The sequence below is a fragment of the Aegilops tauschii genome, chromosome 2, assembly GCF_002575655.3.
Source record: "Aegilops tauschii subsp. strangulata cultivar AL8/78 chromosome 2, Aet v6.0, whole genome shotgun sequence".
Classification (NCBI taxonomy): Eukaryota; Viridiplantae; Streptophyta; class Magnoliopsida; order Poales; family Poaceae; genus Aegilops; species Aegilops tauschii.
This window is the reverse complement of record NC_053036.3, coordinates 654,173,833-654,197,741: the sequence shown is the minus strand read 5'-3', so window position 1 is coordinate 654,197,741 and position 23,909 is coordinate 654,173,833. Positions and strand designations below refer to the sequence as shown.

At 48.4% G+C, this 23,909-nt stretch overlaps 1 protein-coding gene and 1 long non-coding RNA gene across 3 annotated transcripts; both read right to left on the bottom strand.

Annotated features, from left to right (window-relative positions):
- Positions 1-16,617: 16,617 nt before the first annotated feature.
- Positions 16,618-18,934, bottom strand: LOC109745930 (uncharacterized). Its single transcript, XR_012203673.1, has 3 exons — positions 18,360-18,934; positions 17,296-17,582; positions 16,618-17,118 (listed from the first exon to the last, which is right to left on the bottom strand). It is a non-coding gene; the product is annotated as an uncharacterized lncRNA (long non-coding RNA).
- Positions 18,935-19,984: 1,050 nt separating this feature from the next.
- On the bottom strand, positions 19,985-23,755 carry LOC109745929 (probable inactive histone-lysine N-methyltransferase SUVR1). 2 transcript variants are annotated; one of them, XM_020305042.4, is made up of 8 exons: positions 23,250-23,755; positions 22,627-23,164; positions 21,359-22,302; positions 20,980-21,245; positions 20,793-20,859; positions 20,606-20,656; positions 20,400-20,505; positions 19,985-20,301 (listed from the first exon to the last, which is right to left on the bottom strand). In XM_020305042.4, the coding sequence occupies exons 1-8, from the start codon at positions 23,460-23,462 to the stop codon at positions 20,255-20,257; spliced, it is 2,232 nt and encodes a 743-aa protein (XP_020160631.1). In that variant the 5' UTR covers positions 23,463-23,755; the 3' UTR covers positions 19,985-20,254. The 2 variants fall into 2 exon arrangements, 1 of the variants encoding a protein (XP_020160631.1); XR_012203671.1 differs by lacking the exon at positions 20,793-20,859 and having other exon boundaries at positions 23,250-23,680.
- Between the last annotated feature and the right edge of the window lie 154 nt (positions 23,756-23,909).

The following is a 23,909-nucleotide window of genomic DNA, read 5'->3' as shown; positions in this document are numbered from 1 at the left end:
CCTCCCCGGCCCGCTCCACCGTCACAAATGAATGCAACTAAATTTGCAAAAAAAAGCATAAAAAATTATTACTGTTATGATTTAAACAAGTTTGAACATATTTAAACACAAATAAATATCAAACAGCATTTTAAATACATAAAAAAAATTGGGGAGCCTGGGAATCGAACCGAGGACCTCCTAGTGTGTGTGCTGCGTGCTAACCAATCGGGCTAGTGGGTGTGTCCTGATGGAGATAGGGTTAGGTGGGATATAACCTGACCAGTCGGGCTAGTAAGTAAAACAAAATTCTAATGGCGCACCAGGGGGAGGTGCGCCATTAGAATCGACGTACTTATGGCACACCAGGGGGAGGTGCGCCATTAGAATTTTTATACTTGTTCCCCTCGCACTGTCGCCTCCCTCCCTCCCTCGCTCGCAAGATCCCCCACTCCTCGACCCCAACCGTACGCCGCCGCCCCCTTGCTCCGCCCCCTCCGTCCGCCGCGCCTGCACGTCGTCCGCCGCTGTGGTCTTGCGCTGCCTCGACGCCGCCGCCCCGACCCCCGCCGGACTCCACCCCCGCCCCAGCACGTACGTCCCCTCCCTCCCTTCCCCCATCCCCCTAGCTTCTCCTCCTCCTCCTCTCACCACCCGTGCCTTCTTCTGCTCGAAAGGTCAAGAAGGCGGCCAAGGACGCCGACGACATCACGGGCCCCTTCCTCCGGATCGCCGCCCGCAGCCTCCTCGACGCCGGCGTCCACCGGAGCACCACGACCGCGTCTGCGACCTCGTCTCTGCTCCGCCGCCGTCTACGACCACGTCTGCGACCGCGTCCAGCAAGGTGAGTTCTTCCATGGATCACTTCCAGGCCGTCGGTGCCATCCTGTTAATCAAGAGTGCTACTCCATCTAACTGTCATGAGGGATTATGGTGAATTTGCAATGCAATGCCAGTACTACACCTGACGATTTGCAATGCCAGTGTGAATTTGCAATGCCAGTACTACACCTGAAAATTCCTGTTGTTAAATTCACTGAAAATTCAGCTAATTTGGCTTTACTGAAAACCTTACTGAAACTAAATTCAGTTAGCTGGGTCATCTTCCACTTGAGAGGCTGGAATGATATCAGTGGCAATTATTTCCTATGATATGATGTAGCAGTAGTAGAAGTATATTGTGCTTAGGGCATGAATCATATGCAGCAGCAGTAGTAGTATTTTGTGATGAGGTTGGAGATTATGACCCCCAAACTAAATCTCCTAGGACCACAAATCATACCATCTCATCCATATAAGAAGCTTGAACAGCACCTTAACAATGAGGCACTACTAATTGGGATGTTGTTTCCTCCCCAAAAGAAGGCATCTGTGTGTTGCTTCTCAACCCTGGTGCCTTGCAGGTGAGATCACCTGCTTTACAGCTTTCTCTTGCTGCATAGGAAAGGTATTTTGCAGTGCTCAAGCAAAGTGAGGATAGTTTTTGCACAACAGCTGAATGTAACTGAATTTTTGAACACATGAATTGTAGATAGTTTCAGTTAACTAAGATTGGCAAAATATCTTGTTTCAAATATAGCCTATGCATGTCTTGTTTTCTGGTTATGGATATTGTATGGTACTGCATATCTTGTTTTTTTGTAATATAATGCTTACCAAAGGTTTCAATATTTTGCTGTTACCATTGTTCTTTGAGCATAATTCTTTTTCATTTCCTACTATCCTTATTCTAATTCTCTTAAATTTTGAAGCTAGAAATAAACTGCCAAAACTGAAAGAAATTGGAGTGTTGAAGATATGCTAGTGCTGAATTTTAGTAGTAGACTAAAATAAATTTTAGAATGACTGAATGTATGCAGCCTGCAGTAGTGTAGCTGTACCAAAATCACATATGCCCTAATGTATGCAGTCATGTTTTTATGCCATTCTGACTTGTCCACTGGGACTTCTCTCCTGTGATGTCTGTTTTGTTTCTGCAAAAACCCATTCAGTAGTGTGGGACTGTGGATCATTAGCAAGGAAACCCTGCTTTAGTTCAGACTTCAGAGATATTTTCCTTTGCTTCAATAGGTAGTTTGCTCACAGTCTAAGTTGAGCTGATTTTGTTGGGTGACCTATTAGATCTGGAATGGAAGCTCACATAAGTTGAGCTGCTTTTTGTCCATATGAAAGCAGAGGACCATATGGTCTGTGGCCTTTTCATCCATATGAAAGTAGAGGCACATTGTGGTGCTAGTTTGCTGGGTTTTGTCTCCGACCATTGTGTCGTGATGAATTTGCAGGTACCCCGAGAGGCCCTTGAGTTTGCTGGAATGTTGATTAACTTCCGTTCCGGCAAATTCGGGTACTCCATATGTCCTATTTTCAGCAAAGGTCATGCTGAAATTTTCCCTATGAGATTTAGCATGACACTGCTAAAAATAGGACATATGGGGTACTTGCGACTAATGCATGGGCCGGGGTATCTTAGTACTTAGTTAAGTAGGATCGACTGCCCCGCCATTCTTGCTGCATTAAACCATAGGTGGCAATAGAGCCAAGTGATTACGCCCAACTTAGAATTCTCCTTAGCATCGATAAACCCTAGATGATAAACCCAACATAGGTGGCAATAGAGCCAAGTGATTAGTGCCAAGTGATTAGCCCCAACCTAGGGTGCCTCGGCATCGATAAACCCTAAATGATGAAAACTTAACTTAGCATTTAGGGTGCCTCGGCGTCGACAAACCCTAAATGATGAAACCTTGGCTTCTATAGGGTGCCTCGGTGTCGATGAGAACCTAAATGATGTACGCTTAGGCTTTTAGGGTGCCTCGGCGTCGACAAACCCTAAATGATAAAAGATTAGCTTTTAGGATGCCTCGGTGTCGACAAACCCTAAATGATGAGACCATGATCTTGTTCCTTGACAATAACCAACTTTTTGACCAAACTTTTTTCCTATTTAGAGCGAAACATGGCCCACAACGATGAGGCCGGCGGTTCGGGCGGCAAGCAATTCTGGGAGCTGTCCCAGGAGATGGAGGAAGAACCTCACCGCTATCGGGACGATGCCGCGGAAGACACCGATCCTGACTACACAACCCCTAGTGGGGTCGGGGATGATGACACCACTGATGGTGCCGCCGAGGATGCCACCACTGATGATGGCGGCGCACGCACAGGTGGCAGCCAACCGAAGAGGCAACGGAAGGACCGGCGCCCGAACATGCTCGGCACCGTCAAGGAGGAATTTACTGAAGTGAACTCCGACGGGCATCCAACGGCGCCCAAACATGTAGTCAAGGGGTACTCGGTTCAGCTCGGGTGCATTCTCCGGAGCACCGTCTCGATCAACACCGAGAACCTAAGGCATAAGGACCGAGGGAATTTGCGCTGCCTCCTCTTCACGAAGCTGCACGAATGATACAAGTTCCCCAATGAGTTCGCAAACACACGCCTCTCAGGGAATAAAGTGAACAGCGCCGCCCTCACGAGGATGAGCACGGCCCTGTCTACATGGAGAAGCACGGTGAAGGCAATGATTGAAAAAGGTGATAGTTATGAGAAGATCAAGGCGAAATATCCTTTGATGAGCGAAGATGACTACAAGGAGTTCAAGATCAAGTGCGAGAGCAGCGCAACCTCCGAATCAAGTCAGTGGGGGAAAGAAATGCGGCAGTTGAACTTAGGGGTCCACCAACTCGGTCCCGGCGGTTATAGAGTGGCGGAGCCTATATGGGACAAGGAGGACGCGGAGCGTGCCGAGCAAGGCCTACCGCCCCGCTTCGAGAAATTAACTGACAAGCAGACCAGGAACTTTGTCAGGGCCCGGTACAAGGAGGACCCGGTAACAAAGGAGCTTACCACGGATCCGAAGACCAAGGCGCTTGAGAAAGTTCTGGTAAGGAATACACCCCCGCGTAATTAGCTACATATATGGTTGCATTCTAGTTAATGAAGCCAAATTTCTAAATGGTTCACATTCCTTCTGCAGGAGGCTGAAAGCAGTAGCGTGGGGTCATCTCAGAGCTCCCCTTTTGACACCCCTTTAAATAGGGCGTTGAACGTAATGAAAAACAAGGATAAGCTCAGTAAACCGTCGTCAGCTGGTCGTGTGGCCGGCAAAGGCTTGTCCACAAAATGGTCGTCATACTATACCGCTGGTGGGCGAAAGGAGAAAAAGACCATCTTGGAAAGCCAGTCGCGCGAGGTTCAAGAACTCAAGGCACAAGTGGCGCGGATTCCGGAGATTGTCCAAGAGCAAGTGCAACAACAACTGGGAACGACGCTCACCACCATTGTGCCTACCTTGATTCAGGGGCTGACGACGTGGATTGCGGGTGGCCAACAGGGGCCTCCCCCGGTTCCCAGCTTCACGGCCAGCAACTCGCACAACGCGCAGGCGGCGCCATTGGTGTCTCCGGCGGAGGCGGTATTCGTGTCTCCGGCGCCGGCACGGGCATTGGAGCTTAATGCACCTGGGTGTACGCCGGCCGGCACCTCGCCAGCAAGCGGCCCCTCCGTCAGTTGCACGCGCACGCCCGCCGTTGGCGGTGCCTCGACATTAGTCGAGCTCGACGGCATCACGGTAACTAAGCCTCTCGGCCGATGACTTCATCTCCTTGCCTTTGACTGGGCATCCCTGACGCCCTACATGTTTTCGCAGGGCGCCACCGATGTTCCTTGCACTCTCCTGCACTTCGTGGGCGGCGATTTGGTCGATGTCGCCAAGGGCAGAATCGTTCAACCGGGCAACCGCGTGTTCCACGGTAATCCGATGCCACCCACCTTCTATAGGGTTGAACTGGTTCGGGTACTGCCAGGCTGCGACGAGTTGTTACCTCCGATTTGACCCGCTGGGGCCGACGAAGATGATGTGATGACCCTCAGCGCCTGTGTAAGCTGGCCCCTGCTTTGGCCGAAGAGCCAGATTCGTTTGGGGGCGGGGACACCACCCCACAGACAAGACCGCCAGTCGTGCCAGCGCCAAGCCATGGCAAGAACGCCGCAACGCTACCGGACCTGCCGGACATCCCTATGGCACAGGATCCGAACATGCATATGGCACAGGATCCGGACGACGACGACAACGACGACGGTACATTTACCAACGTCGATAAGTACTTTGCCGAGCATGGGTACGGTGACGAGTTCTGCGGGCCTCCTTCTCAAGAACCCAACCCTCAAAAAGACGACCGCGATCTAGCTGGTACGGCGGAGAAACCCAATTGCAACAGGCGTCGTCTGGCGTTCAGTTCTCAGGAGACGCCTCCAGCTGCCGCCTTCACCGAGCCTTAGATAGCTGAGGTGCCAAATATTATCAGCCCCAACACGCTCAAGAAGGCGGTCTGTGAGCAGAACTCGATCCCATTACAGCAGATCAAGAAGAAGGGACGGAAACGAAAGACTAACAAGGGCGCCAGTGCGAGCCAACCGGCACCGAGTACGATCCGTGCTCAGGACGGACCACCTTCACCTAAGGATATCTCGAGGAGGGTGCATGTGGCGGGTAGGCCGATGCTACCGACAAATATGCTTAATGCTGCAACCGGTGCTATGCGGAGTCTGCATGACAGTGTTCTTTCTTTGGAGAAGCGGCGTCTCAGAGAGAATGACGTGGCATACCCGGTTTTCGTGGCCAAGGTGCCAGAGGGCAAGGGCTTTGTGGATAGCGCCGTCGGGGGTACGATCGTCCTGCGATTTGATGACATCTTTGCTATGCTTAACCTTCATCCGCTGCACTACACCTTCGTTCGGCTGTTTTCGCTGAGTATGGAGATGCGGATCATTAGAGACAAGACCCCGGACATTGTGATAGTCGACCCCTTCTACATGCGTGCCAAGATCTTGGGCAGCGCTGGGGACCGGCAAGTCGCGAGTTCACACCTCGAAGGCGTCATTCTGGCAAACCCAGATAAGGATAACTTCCTCGTGCCTTACTTTCCCGAGTAAGTCATCTCCTAACCGCCCCGTAACATATGATTTCTTAGATTTCGATCGTTCTTTTTTTTCTAACATTCCGTGTTCTGTGCAGTGACACACATTGCACACTCATCCTCTTAAGCCCGAAATATTCCATGGCCACGTATCTCGACCCGGACCGTGACTCCAAGATAGACTACACAAATATCAAGAAAGTTCTTGATGATGCTCTCCCCGGCTACGCCGCATCTGGAGGCACCTTTAAGAGGCCAGTTCGTAGGTACGGCAGGCACGTGTTCACCCACAATACGACGTTCCCCTGCGTCAAGCAGCCGCCTGGCGGTCAGAAGGATGCCTACTACGCCCTCCATCACATGCGGGCGATCGTGCGGGACCATAATCACCTTCTCCTACCAAATAATCTCAAAGATTGGGCCGCAAGCTTGGGGGCAATTCAGGACGCGGACATCCGACAAGAATTCTTTCGCATCCAGTCGGAGTTTGCAGAAATCATCCATCAAGATGTCCTTCGTACCTCGGGGCAGTTCTACCTCAAATTTCAACCATCCAACAGCGAGATAGACACAACGCTACAAATGCAGGCTGACAACGCCCGCGACTTCATGACCATCACGACAGACGGCGGCTTCATCCACGCTCTGGTCCCATGAGTCGAGTCGAAAGTTGTGATGCTATGTGTAGTTCTGAAACATTCATTAGCTCATGTTGTAATTAAACTGTAGTGAACTTGTATGTCTCTTTGGTTTGGACAGTCGTTCAACTTAGATGTAATCGATGCTATTTGTTAGTAGGACCATGAATCGTGCTATGGATGTCTTGCTTTTCTCTTCCGATCCTTTTGTTGCATACTTATATATTGCTTATGTATTGTCTGTTGTTTGCCTAGTGCATAGAGATGCCGTCGTATGTCGTGTACAAGGGTAAGGTTCCCGGAGTCTACGACGACTGGGAGGAGTGTCGGAGACAGGTTCACCGTTTCAGCGGTAACAGTTACAAAGGGTACACCACTAGGGCGGAGGCGGAATCTAGATACGCGCGCTATCTAGCGGGAGAGAGGAGGGAGCGTTGGAGGAACCGGATGAAGACCAGTTTCATCGCGATGATGCTCATCGTGATGACCGCATCTCTCTTCTATGTGATGGTAGTTTAGATGATCGATATCGACTTGTAATGTGAAGACAAACTCGCTACTCGCGGTCTCGAGACTTGTAATGTTCTATCTTCGTTCGGTCTTTTGAATTCGGAGGCTAATATGATGAATTGTATTCGGAGACTAATCTTCTATTGTATTCGATGAATCTGCTGTTGTTGTGTCCTGCTGCTTATTTTCTGTCCAATAATATATTTTGTAATCTGTGCAAAAATCAGAAAAGAAAAAAATTATAATCCCTAATATACATACTAATGGCGCATCACGCCAACGTGCGCCATTAGTATGCCAAAGGATACTAATGGCGCATCCCAGAGCAGTGCGCCATTAGTATTCCAGAGGGTACTAATGGCGCATCACCCAGCAGTGCGCCATTAGTATGCCGAAGGATACTAATGGCGCATCACACTACAGTGCGCCATTAGTATGGCAAAGCACATGGGTATATATGGCCCCCTGGGAGGCATACTAATGGCGCACCGTGGCCTATACTAATGGCGCACGGCCCGGTGCGCCATTAGAGTACCAGATACTAATGGCGCACGGCCCGGTGCGCCATTAGTAAAAATTACTAGTGGCGTGATGCTAGTGGCGCACCAGTAGTGCGCCATTAGTACGCAAAACTGGTGCGCCACTAGTAAGCCTTTTTCTAGTAGTGACTATCCCCTTCAAGTACCGAAGGGTCTCCGGTATAGTGAAGTGCATAGTTCATAGTACCTTTCAGATAGCGCATAACTCGTTCAACAGCATGCCAATGTACATCACCCGGTTTGGAAACAAACCGGCTCAGTTTGCTCACAGCAAACGCGATGTCGAGCCTCGTTGCGCTCGCTAGGTACATCAGTGAACCAATGATTTGAGAGTATCTCAACTGATCTATAGCCGTGCCTTTGGACTTTCGAATCAACACGCTAGGATCATATGGTGTTTGAGATGGTGTGCAATCCGAATATCCAAAACGACTCAACACCTTCTCAACATAGTGGGATTGCAGAAGTGTAATCCCACCCTCATTATCTCTCAGTAGCTTGATGTTCAAGATAACATCAGCCACACCAAGGTCTTTCATCTCAAAGTTCTGAGACAAAAACGACTTGACCTCCTCAATGACTTTGAGGTTGGTTCCGAATATCAGTATGTCATCAACATACAAGCACAGTATAACTCCTTCGCCCCCACCATGGCGATAGTATACACATTTGTCAGTCTCATTAACAACGAAACCGACAGATGTCAGAGTTGTATTAAACTTATCATGCCATTGCTTAGGTGCTTGCTTCAGGCCATATAAAGATTTCAACAACCTACACACCTTTCTTTCCTGACCATCTATCACAAAGCCATCTGGCTGTTGCATGTAGATTTCCTCTTTTAGCTCTCCATTCAGAAAAGCCGTCTTAACATCCATCTGGTGGACGAGAAGACCATGCGAGGCTGCCAACGAGAGTAATACTCGAATGGTGGTCAGTCTAGCTACAGGTGAATAAGTGTCGAAGAAATCTTCCTCTTCTTTCTGGTCATAGCCCTTAGCCACAAGCCTAGCCTTGTACTTTTCAATCGTACCATCGGGCCTAAGCTTCTTCTTGAACACCCACTTACATCCTAATGGTTTGCAACCATAGGGACGTTCAGTGATCTCCCATGTCTCGTTATCCATGATGGAATCCATCTCATTACGGACCGCATCCTTCCAGTAGTCAGCTTCTGAAGAGGCATATGCTTCTGAAATAGAAGTGGGAGTATCATCCACGAGGTACACGAAGAAATCATCACCAAAGGTCTTTGCAGTCCTTTGTCTCTTGCCCCTACCAAGGGTTTCCTCGTCATCCTCCTCAGGATTTTCATCATGTGTTTGTTCATAATATTCCATAGGGATGGCAGGTTCAGGAGTCTCCTCAGATTCCTGTCTAGGAGTGCTTTGCATATCTCTCATAGGAAAAGTATCCTCGAAGAATGTAGCATCCTTAGACTCCATAATTGTACCGACCTTCTGGTCAGGTACCTCAGATTTCACTACTAGAAATCTATAGCCAACGCTGTTCTTAGCGTAGCCCAAATTAACGCAGTCCACAGTCTTAGGTCCAAGCTTACGCTTTTTGGGGATCGGCACATTGACTTTCGCCAGACAGCCCCAAGTGCGCAAGTACGAGAGTGTTGTCCTCCTCTTTGCCCATTTCTCATAGGGAGTGATCTCATTATCCTTTGTCGGAACTTTATTCAGGACATGACATGCCGTCAATATAGCCTCCCCCCACCATGCCTTGGATAAACCCGATGTATCTAACATGGCGTTAACCAAATCAGTTAGAGTACGGTTTTTCCGCTCGGCAACCCCGTTTGACTGGGGTGAATAGGGAGGCGTTCTCTCATGAATAATGTCGTGTTCCGCACAGAAGGAATCAAACTCACTCGAGAAGTACTCGCCACCACGATCTGACCGGACTCGTTTAATTTTCTTTTCAAGTTGATTCTCAACTTCTGCCTTATAGATTTTAAAGTAGTGTAGAGCCTCATCTTTAGTATTTAACAGGTACACATAGCAATATCTAGTGGAATCATCTATCAATGTCATGAAGTATTTCTTTCCACCTTTAGTCAACACACCATTCATCTCACAAAGATCAGAATGTATGAGTTCTAATGGTGCCAAGTGTCTCTCCTCCGCGGCCTTGTGAGGCTTGCGAGGTTGCTTAGCTTGCACACATGAAAGGCACTTAGAGCCTTTGGCTAAAGTAAAACTCGGGATTAAATCCAACTTGGCTAGCCGCGTCATAACACCAAAACTAATGTGACAAAGACGTGAATGCCAAACCTCAGATTCATTAACATTCGAATGAACATGGTTCACGACTTTATTACAAAAATCTGCGAGGGAAAGGCGGAACATCCCTCCGCTCTCATAACCTTTTCCAACAAAGAGTCCATATTTCGTAACAACTAATTTATTAGACTCAAAAACCAACTTAAACCCTTCTCTACATAGAAGGGAGCCACTAACGAGGTTCTTCTTGATGGCGGGGACATGTTGCACGTTCTTCAGCTGCACGATCCTTCCCGAAGTAAACTTCAGATCGATCGTGCCAACACCATGAACAGAAGCACTCGCGCCATTCCCCATCAATACGGACCCGTGGCCTGTGACCTGGTAAGAAGTGAACAATGACATGTCAGCACACACATGTACACCTACACCTGTGTCCACCCACCAATCGGTGGGCTGAAACACTGAAAAAACAGTAAATAAATTACCGTACCCAGGTGCACCATTCTCATTGTTGTCCACAATCATGTTGACGGACTTGGAGTCCTGTCCTGACTTCTTGTACTTTTTTGGGCACTTGTTGGCCCAATGTTCAACCGAACCACAAGTAAAGCAGCCCTCGTCCTTCTTGTTCTTCTTGAAGGTCTTCTTACCCTTCTTCTTAAAGTCGGTATTGTGTTGGACACCGTTCTTTCCCTTGGGCTTGTGGGAGTTGAAGTTCTTCTGGTTCACCATGTTGGCGACAGAAGTCCCTTCGGCCCCTTTTCCGTGCGAGTCCTTTGCCCTTGAATTCTGCTCAACACTCAGATGGCCAATGACATCCTCCACAGAGAATTCACGCCTCTGATGTTTCAGAGTGGTGGCAAAGTTCCTCCAGGAATTAGGGAGCTTAGCGATTATGCAGCCCGCGACAAACTTGCCCGGTAACTCGCACTTAAGAAGTTCAAGCTCCTTAACAATGCATATTATCTCATGAGCCTGCTCCAATACAGGACGGTTTTCAACCATCTTGTAATCATGGAACTGCTCTATAATATACATCTCGCTTCCGGCATCGGCTGCCCCGAACTTAGATTCGAGCGCCTCCCACAAGTCCTTGGCGACATGCACATGTAAATATGCGTCGACCAGTTTGTCTCCGATCACGCTAAGAACTGCTCCGAGAAACACAACGGTAGCCTCCTTGAACGCCTTCTCCTGTTCAGGAGCAATCGTTCCCGTGGAGACACCGATGACCCAGAACACGTTCATAGCCGTGAGCCATAACGTGGTCTTAGTCTGCCAACGCTTAAAGTATGTACCGGTAAACTTATCCGGTTTCAGTGCAGCGGCAAAGCCACTTGCCGAAAAATTCCTACACAGAATAGGTTTTTGGATGTGTTGAGTAAATAGGCAATTTCTCGATTAAATTAATCCATGAGTAAATCACTAGCATGGCATTGACACATATAATCGCATACTGATATTCAGTCAAACTAGCACATACTACGCTAATTGCAGAAAGATCTACGTATAACGCTAGCATGGCTAAAACAGAAAACAGTAGGAGCGGGATAAATGAGTTATACCCTCCAGTAGGCCATGCAGAGGCCGCGCCTTTGGTAGCAGCAGCGGCGTCCTCGGCGGCCTTCTTGTCAGCTTCAGCTTTCTCGGCGGCGGCACGTTCGGCGTCGGTGGACATGGTGATGATGAAGGCGACGCGGACGTAGAGGAAGTAGACGATCGGAAGTGAGCAGTCGCGTAATCGCTGCCCAAAAACCTATTCGCCCCTCACCCCGTACAGGAACCAGAAGGGCGTGGTTTCGGAGACCTGCTCTCCCGTCGACCGTGTACGCGGCGGACGGGATGGAGTCACCGGCGGCAGCAGCAGCAAGGGAACGACGATGGGCGTGCGCGTGGAGCAGATGTGATCTGTTCGTGGCGGCTAGGGTTAGGAGACACCGCACACTTATATAGGCGCAGCCGCGTGGAGAGACGTGGGCTCGACCCACGTCCGAGTCCGTGACAACCCACGATCCGACGTCTCAGATCGTGGCCCAGCTGTCAGAGAACTCTCCGTTAGTGACTCGCAAAAATAAGCGCGTAGGTGTGAGCTCGGCTCGATCCCGCAACCCGCGGCGCGGCGGGCGGCGGAGGAGGAGTGCGCGAGGGCCTCTTCTCTTCTCAAGCTCCAATAGCATGTAGAAGAGAAACCCTTATAAGGAGGTCCAACTCCTCTTCCACTTCCGGGGTGGGACTAAACTTCCCACTACACCTAGTGCCATATAAACCACATGGGCCCTTAGAGATTTTTCAGAAATTGCTACATGGGCCTAGAGCCCATCTCAAATTTCAGCAGGATGTAGGTTGCTTATCAGTTGATGAGGTGATGCATCAGGTCTCCCCTTTTCTGGCCGTATGCATCGTTCTGATGCAGAGGCCGGGGAGTCCCCCTTTTCGAAAAAAATAACAGGTCTGATGGAAAAAGTGGTGTGGTGGTTGTATCCAGACTTCTATTTTCTTAATAAAAATGGGGCCATGTGGCCCCTTTTATCGGAAAAAAAACCGGCGCTGTTGTACCACGACGTGGGCTCCTTGCTGGCCATCGACATCGGTGCGTTGCGATACCTGAGTGCGTCGCTGGCCGGTTCGTTGTTGAAGAAGGTGAAGGACAAGGAAATTTCAGAAAAGAAAACATAAAAAATATTCAACCATGTCTTTACCACTACAAAATGTTCAGTCATTGCCATTGTGCCAATTCTTGTGTGCTTTATCCATGAATTAGTCCGTGCTTCCCCAAAATTCATGCATTTGAAGTTTTTAACTGAAGCTTAGTTCATTTAGTTTAGGGAAGTAAATTGTAGACGTATTTTTAAATTTATGATTAGTACTAGAATTCTGTTTTCAATTCAATTTCACATCATCGTGTCACTAGAAATTTCTACATGGTATGTATGCTTGTTGGTTTAGACTAGACAACCTTATGAAAATGCGGCATCGGCATCAGTATGCTGCCATTGCTCGTATTGCCAAGCTTTTTGTACATCATCAGACACAACATCATATATATAGTCAATATGATGCCCTATGCACACTGCCCATTAACTGAATTACTAGAATGTTGTTCATTGTTTTCTTCCATTTGTATCCCTCCTGCTTGGGGTGTGGTTCTTATGTAAAAAATTACCTGGCTGTAATTCTATACGTACCTTGGCTTTGTGATTTTGAATGCACATCTAATCAACTGGTTGGGTACGTATGAACACTTATTTGCAGGTTTATATATGGAGTCCTCCCAGAGTTTGAGAAATTATCATGAGAATTGGTTTGACAATTCTTACGTAGAAGAGATCTCGAGCAGACTGAAACCTATGGACTAAAACTGGAGCAAGAGTTCAATAGCGTCGGTGTTGTTGTTGTTGTTCTGGAACTCTTTATGTGTGAAATATCTAGGAAAATTTTGCATCGGTGCACTGTGTATAATGTGGGGTCCTCAAACTGGGACAATATTGTAAGAAAATGCGCCTTAAGATTTTCATCGTTTGTATTAAGGCTGTTCCTTATTTCTAACGAACATGCATTAGAGGTGTTTTTTCAGATGTGCTTTCTGTTGCTATCTACAAATCAAATGATCGACTTGCTATTTCATTGTTTTCTGGCAATATATTATTAAGTACTCCTTTGTAAACGTTTAGATCACTAAAGTAGTGATCTAAACACTCTTATAATAGTTTACGGAGGGAGTAGTAATGAGTGGACAAAGCTGCGTGCGTCTTGGGGAGCTGCTCAAAACAAGGCCCAAATGGGTGTTTTATTGTGCAAGAAATCAGGAGTAAAATTAGGTTAATTTGTGCTCCTCGGACCAAGGCCGATCGATAAATCAGGTTGCAGCTCCATTTGGATTATCTTTTTTTTTTGCGGGGGGATTTGGATTATCTTTGCTGCATCCGCCAGCCCTCTGGTCACCTTGCCTTGCCTGCCTCCACGATCGGCGTGGCGGTGAAGAAAACGTCGTCGCCGGTGGGAAGCTGCGAGCGTAAGCGGCCAATGTCTGAGCTGAGCTGGTGAGCTTGAAGATGTCAATGTCAGGCGATGTTGGCTTAGAATTACTACAAGACAGATCCTGCAGGGGCTTGGATGACAACATCAACATGCATGGCTGGGGATGGATGGTACTCAACAAACATGCATGTGGGTAACATGGAGTCTCGAGCGCGGTCGATTTTAGCTCCACGGCAGATGTTGGACCATGAGTTATACTAAAATAAAATGCAAGCCGGACATGCCATCAGCGATCCAGGGAGACACCTCCACACTTGAAATAGGTCACCTGGTGTACAGTAAAAGTTAATGCAAGGACGATCAATACACAAGCTGCATCCATTAGTTCTGACTAACCAGGCCCACCCAAAAATCCCACCCGCCCTTTCCATCGCTTGCCATGCCACATTCACGCTGGCTCAGAGCATGCAATGGCTGGCATTAATGCCCATGATTTGACTGGATGGGAGGGCGGCGATGACCTCTCGGCCGTCGCTGCTTCAATGTGGGCGCCACGTCCCGAGAAACCAACTCCAGCCGATACGCTGCATTGAAGCGGGCTAACCGTCCCTTCGTCTCGTCTGGTCGTGCCTATATAAGCCGTGTGCCGGCGATGAACATAGATGCACTACCCCTCCACGAGCACCATCCCCTCCCCCTCCCAGTCACCGATCCTGAGCCCAGCGGCAATGCAAAAGTCCTGGTTCTCCGTGCCGGCAGGAGCAAGTGGTACAAGTCCCTCCTCAGGCGGATCATGGCGCCGTCCTCGCTCTCTGGGACCATCAGCGTGTACGGCAGTGGGCTCCTCCAGCAAGAAGGAGGTAGTCATCTCTTCCGACGACGAGGAGGACAAGTAGCTGCCACATCTCCTCGTGGAGGCGGCTCTGAGGGACGATTTTCTGTTAGATGGAGATCATGACGGAGCGCTCGCTCCGTCAGATGGGCCCGGCACCACCATCGCCAGCGCGCGTGGAGGAGGAGCCAGGCCATGACGCGCGTCCGTATGAAGCGGGAGCCAACATTCCCACTCCAGCGCATGAAGAAGGAGCCCGCGTCCCCAGTGCCTCCACCGCATCAAGGACGTGCCGGTGGCACCTCCCGTCGCACAGCAGTTATGCCTGAATTGACGGTCCCTCGTCGTCGTCGCCGCCACCCGATAAATAAGGAGCTGCCGCCCGCGATCACGAAGGTGTGTGGCCATATCCTTTACTACCTCAGAGGAGGCGTTTATGGCGGTGCATCGGGCTCGAGGGCCGTCATATCCGAGGCAGAGCGCGCGGCGAGGCAGCAGGCACGGTACGACCGCCGCAAGCCCGCTCGCCGCTCTGGATTCGCCAAGACGGACGTGACACCGAAATGGGGGACCTCGCTGCCACGTGGGCGCTCGGCCGCTCTGTCACCACCACGGTGGCGGCCGCTAGGTGCCGCCACCGCCTTGAGGGTGAGCTCGCCAAGATCTGCGAGGAGCGGTCGCTTAGCGACAGCTCCGGCAATACCGGCAGGGGCAAGGCCGCCGTCAGGGCTTCGTCGTGGCAGGGGCATTCACCAAGAACGAAGGGTGTGTACCAGGTCCCCGGATTTGTAGCAGCAGTCGCTGTGGCCATCGGGCCCTGGTCCTCGATCGGGGTCGACTGTGGATGGAGTTGCCGCCATCCCGCGCTCCCCGAGATCCGAGAGCGCGGGATGGAACTCGATCTTGCCTACTTGTCGGCGGAACTCATCAAGCTACTGTCGGAGGTTGGTGACTGCGGGTTGCTAGATCTCTGTCGCCATCGCCAGCCTGGCATCATCGGCCGCGCGCCCCTCGTTGACCGATCGGAGGAAATCCGCCAACTGCGCCTCGCCGTTGGAGAGACTATGCCGCCTGCTTGGTCTGGTAGCAAGGTTTTGGATAGGCCGGAACTCTGATACCACTTGTAACAGTCCCAATCAAGATCTCCCGCAACGAGGAAGAGGAGTAAGGTTGGAGAAGGGGAATAACACTAGTAGAAAACAGGGCTTTGGTTCGGCCAGAAAAGAGCATTAATCCCGGTTGCGTTATGAACCGGGACTAATGTGAGCATTAGTCCCGGTTCGAGCGGCTAGGGCACTGTACAGGCATTAGTCCCGGTTGGTGCCACGAACCGGGACTGAAGGGTGCGATGCCCATTAGTACCGGTTCGTGGCACCAACCGGTACTAAATGTTAGACCTTTAGTCCCGTTCGAGCCACCAACCGGTACTAATGGGGTACTAAAGGTCCCATTTTCAAACTCTAGCCCCCCCCCCCCCCGGTGGATCGCCTTTTCAGTTTTCTAAAAAGCAAAAGAAAATGATAAAAACTTCAAAAATTAAAATCCTTCCAGATGTAGTTATGTTACTACATGTACTAGTTAGGAAAATTAAAAAACTTAAATCTGGACATCTTTTGCAAAAAGTGTAGGGAAAATGTAAAACGGCTATAACTTTTGCATACGATGTCAGAAAAAACAAAAAATTTCAAAAAATAAAAAAATCATAATTCAGGCAGTGGCCACGTGGAGGGCCTTTAAAATAATTCAGAAATTTGAAAATAAAAAAATTCAAAAAAATCATAAAAAATCATAAAATTTCTTTTAGTACCGGTTGGTGTTATCAACCGGGACTAAAGGTGGACCTCCAGGCAGTGGCCACGTGGAGGCCTTTAGTCCCGGTTCGCGTAAGAACCGGGACTAAAGGGGGAGGCTTTAGTAACGACCCTTTAGTCCCGGTTCCAGAACCGGGACTAAAAGTTCTCTTTTTCTACTAGTGTAGGGGTGCGGAGGTAGGAGAAGAACAACTTGTCTCTAGCTTACAATAATCTTCATGCAGACTGACACGACTAAGACTAGTCATGCATGCATAGGGGGAGTAACATACATGCCACATAAGCACAAAAAGAAAAAGGAAGGAAGGAATCATGTGCTTGCTGGAGCGTGTTGGCCCAGCTGCAACTCTGCTCTGCTCTGCTGCCAAGCAAGATGACATTCTTCATTGCATGCATTGAGCTCCCTCTTGTCAAATCTCTCGTGGTAAGGATAAGGTAAGGTAATCCAACAACACCTTGCTTTCTTTCTGCCTGCCCACAATTAAGACTAGATAGACAGAGGCATTGCATCCAGTGTTGTTGCGGACAAGACTCTGCTCTGCTGCTATATGAATCTTGCCGCCGGCTCCCGCTAGCTCGGCTTTCCTTCCTGACGTCCTCTCCTCAGAATTCATAAACATGCATGCATGCTGGAGGGGCCTTGAGGCGTTGGAGGAGCTCCATCCACCTTCCTTCTCATCTGTACGTGGCCAACCAAATTCATTCACCACATTAATCTTCTCTTCTCTTCTCTTCTCTTCTCTTCTCTTCTTGTGAATGAAAATATATATATATATATAGTAGCTAGTATGCACTTTCTGAATGAAATTATGTGTGAGAACCAACTGGACTGGAGACATATATATATATACCGTACCTGTGGGCGAGGCTCCTGCGGATAAGGCCGTCGGTCTGCTCACTCACTGACCCCCATCTGCCGCCGACATCATCGGCCGGGCTCCCCTCCCACCATGGACCTCATCTTCCTTGCCCGCAGGCTTGAGGCGGCTAAGGCTTGTCACCACCATGTTCTTTGCGTTGCGGCAGCTCAAGCCTTGGTTCCCTGACCCTCCCTCATGATTATCCCCAGAGACGGCACAAGTGGAGCGGCAGGCCATAAAGAAAATTCCATAGGCGGAGCTGTGAACCTCGTCACGGCGGCCACTGGAGATCGATGAGGAGGAACCAAAACCAAAACCAAAACCAATTCAGGGCAGTCTGAGTCTGGCATTTGTTTTTCTCAAGAAACAAGTCTGAAAAACACTTGCATTTGCATTTGCATTTGCATTCGCATGTATAAAAAAGAAAGAAAGAAAGAGAAAAACACCAAACACCTAATATAATATAGAAGAGCTGAAGCAAAGTGGTAGCTAGCAGGCAGGAATAAGCTAATTGATTGATTAATTCAAGTCACAAGGAAGGAAGATGTAGGAGTCACTAGAGATGACCTATGAGGATGGATGAATATGAATATGATGATCATCCATCATCAGACCCTAGTTTGTGGTCCACAGACAGAGCCAAGTGCAAAGTCGGGCACTCCTCGCGGGCAGGCAGGCAGGCACTTGCAGTTAGCAAACAACAACACAGGCCAAAAACAAAAACTTGTGTAAACTAACTAGGGAAATGAAATGGTTATGTGTCGCTCGAGTCGAGTCAGTTGATGAGATTAAACCAGTAAGCGTAAACCTATGAGTAAGTAATCAAGCATAAATAAACTTGGTGTGCATGATAAGCCGAGTAATTAAGGTGCGGCAGGCATACATTACATATAATGAAAAGAAAAGAATTTCAGGTGAGTTGAGTGTGCTTTAGGATTGAGTTTAGGAGTTTGTGAGCGGATGAATTTCAGAGCAAGTAAATAAATTATACTCCCTCCGTAAACTAATATAAGAGCGTTTAGAGTACTACTCAAAAGGAAAGGAGAGCATGCATAGTGACCTAGGCTGGAACTCGAGGACCTGGGTGAGGCTGCAGTCATTGAAGCAAACCACTTTTCCTCCTTTTCCTTTTCTTCTTCTTGTGGAGGGCTTGGTCTTGTTCTCCTCTTCTTCTTCCTCCTCCACATCCACATATTCTTCTTGTTGGTTTAGGGTTTAACAACAACAACAACAACAACAACAACAACAACAACAACAACAACAACAACAACAACAACAACAACAATCTTGGTGCTGCCGCTGCGGATTGGAGTTGGAGTTGGAGTCGCAGTTGGGGTTGGAATCGGAATGGGAAGGGGAGTCCATCCAAATCCAATGCATCAACAACAAGGGAAGGGCGAATCTGAATCTGAATCTGAATCTGAATGGGAATGAATCAACAGCTAGGCAACAAACAAACTAGTAATCCAATCTGATCTGATCTGATCCGATTCGAACCGAACCGATCCCATCTTCCCTTGTTGGTTGGAAATGAAAGAAAGAAAGAAAGAAACAAAGGGACCGGATCCGATCTTCCCTTGCCTTGTTGACCAACAGCTTGCTTGCTTGCTTGCTCTCTCTGATCTGATCTGATCTGATTTGATTTGCTCTGCTTCAAGACCAAGACGACGACGACGGAAGAAAGAAAGCAGAGGAGGAGGCCGAGGTCAGGTCAACTCACCAGACCAGACCAGACCAGAGCCCACCCACCCACGCGTTTCCAAATATTTTCCTTCTTCTTTTCTTTTTTTCCTTTAAAAAAAGAAAAAAATCTGATCTACTAGCATTATAAGTATTACATATAAAAAAAGTTCATCACAAGTAGGAGTATAAAGAAATCACCTCAAAACATAATAAAAAAGGAATTACATCAATCAAACTACTTGACCTTGTCGATGCCAACCAAAAAGAAAGCAAGCTCACTCAGAGGAGGACCCGCCGCTCATGGTCACGACACGACGGTTGCAATTCGCGTATGTATGTGAGTAAAGGCTGCCGAATCATCCATCCATCTTTAACAACAATGTTGTTTTCATGTCCGAGGTTTTTTTTTAACATCAGTACAGACACAAGCGCTCATATCAAGCTTCGACCAACTTGCATTGTTATTGCTATCTCACAAGATAAACAACAACATACATACATGTATGTCCGACAATCAGGATGAAAATACTTTCCTTCCTTGTTTTACAATCAGGATGAAAATACACGGTGCTTTTCTTCTTTCTTTCTAATCTAAATAAAATAAAAGGAAAGAACCAACGATTGTTCTATCCTAGTTGTGGTAACTTCATTTTTTTTTCATCTCCTAACCAAGTTGTTGGTAGGTTTGAGGCTTGAAAGGTTTTCGCTAATTATTTGGACAAGTCTTTTTTCCTTAACTAGTATCCATTTGTTTTTCACCGAAAAGAAAAATTAATAAAATTGAATGATGTCCGTTTTAAAATAGGTTAGGAGGATATTATTATTATTACTGAACAATAATAATATCCTCCTAACCTTCCCAGATGCAGATGCAGATGCAGGAGAGAAAAGATGAGGCCCATCCCATGAATCAAACATAGTCTTACCAGTTTGATGATGGGAAAATACTTACATACTAGTAATTTCTACTCCTAACCTTGCAAGGAAGCAATCATTCATCTCTTTTGCCTAAAGGTCACTGAATAATAACTCTCTTGCCTCAAGGTCACTACACACCTGCTTGCTTCATTTCATTACATTACACAGAGCAGAGCAGAGCAGAGCATTTTAGATGAGCATCAGCATCAGAAACAGCCTTTCTTTCTTTCTTGTCCAACCAACTTACATCAGAGACAACATACATTCTTCTGTTCCACCACTAACAAATCAGCCAGCTCTTCAATTCTGCCTACTACTACTACTACTAGTACCACTACTTGCCAGGTGAATGAGTTAACCTTCAATTCTGCTTCTCTTCTTGCCATTCCCATTCCCATTCCCTGCAAAACCAACACACAAGCCACCCAACTATTACTATCACTCCTAGCCTAGCCATTAAGGAATGAAGGAAGGAAGGAGAGGACACAAACAAACATACTCAGGCGCTGACGATGCCGACGACTTCCTCGGCAGTACTTGCTTCCACACAGGCACTCAAACACCTTCACCGGCCCCAACTCCTCGTCGAAATCAATCCCATAGTCCTGCAACCAAACCAATCAGCAACAAACCAATGCTTATGCTTTGCTTTCCTTTCCTTTCCTTCATTAGTACAGTAGTAAGTATTAACAAGAACAAACATACCCATGTCAGTTCCTCAAGGGCCTCCACCTTCCTGCTCGTGAAGAATGCAACCTGTTTTCCATAATCATCACCATCATCGTCATCAAAAACAAATAGCATCATCAGCTTCCTGTGTCTATCTTATGCTTATGCTACTTTCAGAGTCAACTTGCTTGTTAAGACTAGTTATTATTAGTTAGTAGCTCACATGGTAATAGTGGCGATCAGGAGTCTCCACTTGAACAGGAACCATGGCCAGATTTGCATCACGGCATCTACATCATCATTTGGGATATATATATATATAGTTAGTTAAGCCTCTTCATTTTATTTTATTTGGCTGTGTCATTCAAGAAAAGAGCTTAAAGAGAAGAGAAGAGAAGAGAAGAGCACACCTGTGGTTGATGAATCTGCCAACATTCCCATAAAAGGTTCCATCTAGGCACAATGCATCTTCGTCCTTGAGCGACCCTCCCGAAGACCAGCCAGCATCCAACACTACCGTATGCGTATATCTATTATTCTTCATGTTCTCGACCGCCCGCCCATGTACTTCTACGCATGTTAGTATTTCCCCCGCATATTCGCACACGAAAGCTCCTTTTGGCAATGCATTCTGCGTGCGCAGCCCCCAACCCCTCCCATTTCCCGTGGAGAACACCTACATGATAAAAACAAAGCCATCCGGCATCAGTATAATGATCAGCATGCTGCACACGGCAAATCAAGGAGGAGATGGGCCATTAAAGTTCTGTGTTCACCAAATATTGTTACCTGGAGGTTGCATCTTATGCCGTGTTGGACCACACGGTTGCCACATCGCATGCTGCACCCGCATTTGCTCCAGCACTCCTTGATGAATCTCCGAACAAGGTGGCCCCTGCAAGGCTCTGGTGAGGCTTTATCTCTGGACCTCTCGAGCGGGCACGTCTTGCAAAAGACCTTGTGATGTACTTCAGGAATCCGGTTCACGGAGACGCACTTGTCAATGAATTCTGGCTTTACCAAACCGCCCGGTGTGTATGCATATTCACCCCCGGTGACTCTTGCGCAAGCGCATGGTACAGGCGCCGACAAGCAGTCGCCAAAGCAATCAGCACAAGAGTCTTGAGCACCAATGTGTGCAAGGGAGATGTTCACAATACCATTTTGGAATACCTCGTTGCCTGGTATGTAAGAAAACGATGGTGGGCATTTTCCTCTGCCAGATTCATTTGCTATCGGTATCTTGACATTTTCTTGTCCCCTGGATATGTCATGTACATCATGGGTAGTCCTTGAAAGTGCCAAATGCGGTTGCGGGGCAGGAGTTGAACTCGCTGAACCACCCTCCACGCATTTAGACGTGCTGCCATTACCAACAGTATGTGATTGTGTAATATGCTCCGTCATGGTATGTTGAGTGCCCATCTGCACAACGCTCTGGCATATCTCGGCCATGAGGCCGGGAATGGAGAAATCGGGAGGAAGAAGCTTGTCCGAGCAGAGGTATTTGTCCTCAACCATCTTGTATACTGCTTCTAGATCAGGCATTTTGAGCTTTGATGGGTCTGCGCTGCACTTGAGAGACAGCTTAACCTCGCCCCCAGGGGATGACGCCACATCAATCTCCTGCACTTGAGACCCTGTTCCATTGATGAGTGTGCTGCTGCTTGTTGGCTCCACAGACATGTCTGTATTTCTGCTGTGATGTTGAATTGCCCTGTTTTTATCACTACCTGTGTCAGGTCCAAAAGAGATGAAGAATCAGAATAAGACCATCATTGCTCAAGAAAAGAAAACAACGACAGCAAGATGTGATTGATAGATTAAAGGTTCTTCCACCAACCAAGCAAAGAAAGGTTCATTGAGTCAGTGTTATTTATATAACACATTAGGTTACCAAGCAAGCAAATGCTGAAGAGCAATTTCTGTTGTGTGAAGATAAAAGGCCAGGTGGGTGAAGAATACCACCAATAAAAGATGTTATGTTGGTCGGCAGGGCCTATAATTTAGTAATGTATACAGGGGCAAAACGATGGATGAGCTGGAAGAGTTGGAACCTGAAATGTGGTGAGGATTTCGGTCAGGCGGAGGCAACGCATTGAAGTCGGACGAGGAGGAAGCAAGGTTGAGGTTGCGGTTGCGGGAGCCGAGAATCAAGCCAGGCTGCACATCCCGACAGCCAGACGCGTCCATGTCGACGGGTTGAGGTTCAGGTTGAGGTTCAGGGGGTTCGGGCTTGGGGTGTTTGAGAAAGAAGAAGGCAGGCTGCTGAAACTCTGCATCCATCATGTGCTTGTGCTTGTGCTTGGTGAGCAGTGCGGTTGCTGAGGGTGTGGTCTGTGCGCCATTGTTGAGGGCAGGAGCCAAGACAACCCCCCTTTCCACTATGCCTCGTGCTGTGCCTGTGCCTGTGCCTGTGGCTCTGAAAGAGGTGGGTCCGGATGGAGAAGCAGGGGCTCTGAAAGAGCTGGAGCTTTGCGGTGTGGCTCTGAAAGGGGGGGTCGTGGAAGGGCGGTCGGGGGTGGAGATTTCCGGCTCCTCGGCATCCAGCTCCTCCTCCTCCTGCCCCGGCACCTCATTGCCGCCGCCGTTGGGCTGGAAAAAGAAAAGAAAAAAAAACAATCTTTCGTATCATGAGTTCCGAACCGACGGAAGGAAAGGAAGAAGGAGATGGATGGACCTGTGGTTGGGATTGGGGATGGAGTTGAAGGAGTTGGTCGTCGAGGATGGCTTCGGCGAGGGCGCGGTACGAGTCCTCCTCGATGGGCTCCCACTGCCGGTCGAAGAGCCTGAAGAGGCGCTTGAGCACGGGGGTGGCGTGCTTCCGGCCGAACCCCAGCTTCTTCATGGCGGCCAGCGCCAGCCGCGCCTTCTCCTCGTTGCGCCCCACCATCTCTCTTCTTCGGGTCTTCTTCCTCCCTCCGTCCGGCACGATTCGATTCACGGCGCCATTGTTGCTAGGCTAGGCTAGGCTAGGCTAGGCTAGGGTTTGGTTTGCCAGAGCGAGAGAGAGATTGGGGATTGGGGATTGGGGATTGGGGACGGACTGAAGAAAGTGGGGTTTTTGGGCTCTCCCTTCCTTTCTTGGCTTCCTGCCTGCCTCACCACGGAGAGAAAGAAAGAAAGAAAGAAAGGAAGGTTTTTTAGGTGCGGAAGGAGGTGGTGCCCGTGGAGAGGGGAGGCTCCTCCCTCCCTCACACCTACCAGAATTTTTTTAAACCGAAATTTATGAATTTTGAAATTTCCAAAATGCCCAACTAGTGCTTGGAGGGCTACTTAAGGTCTTCATCCCTCTCCGGCGTCCATTGGAGCATCGGTTGTGTTCAGTGTTTGCATTGGT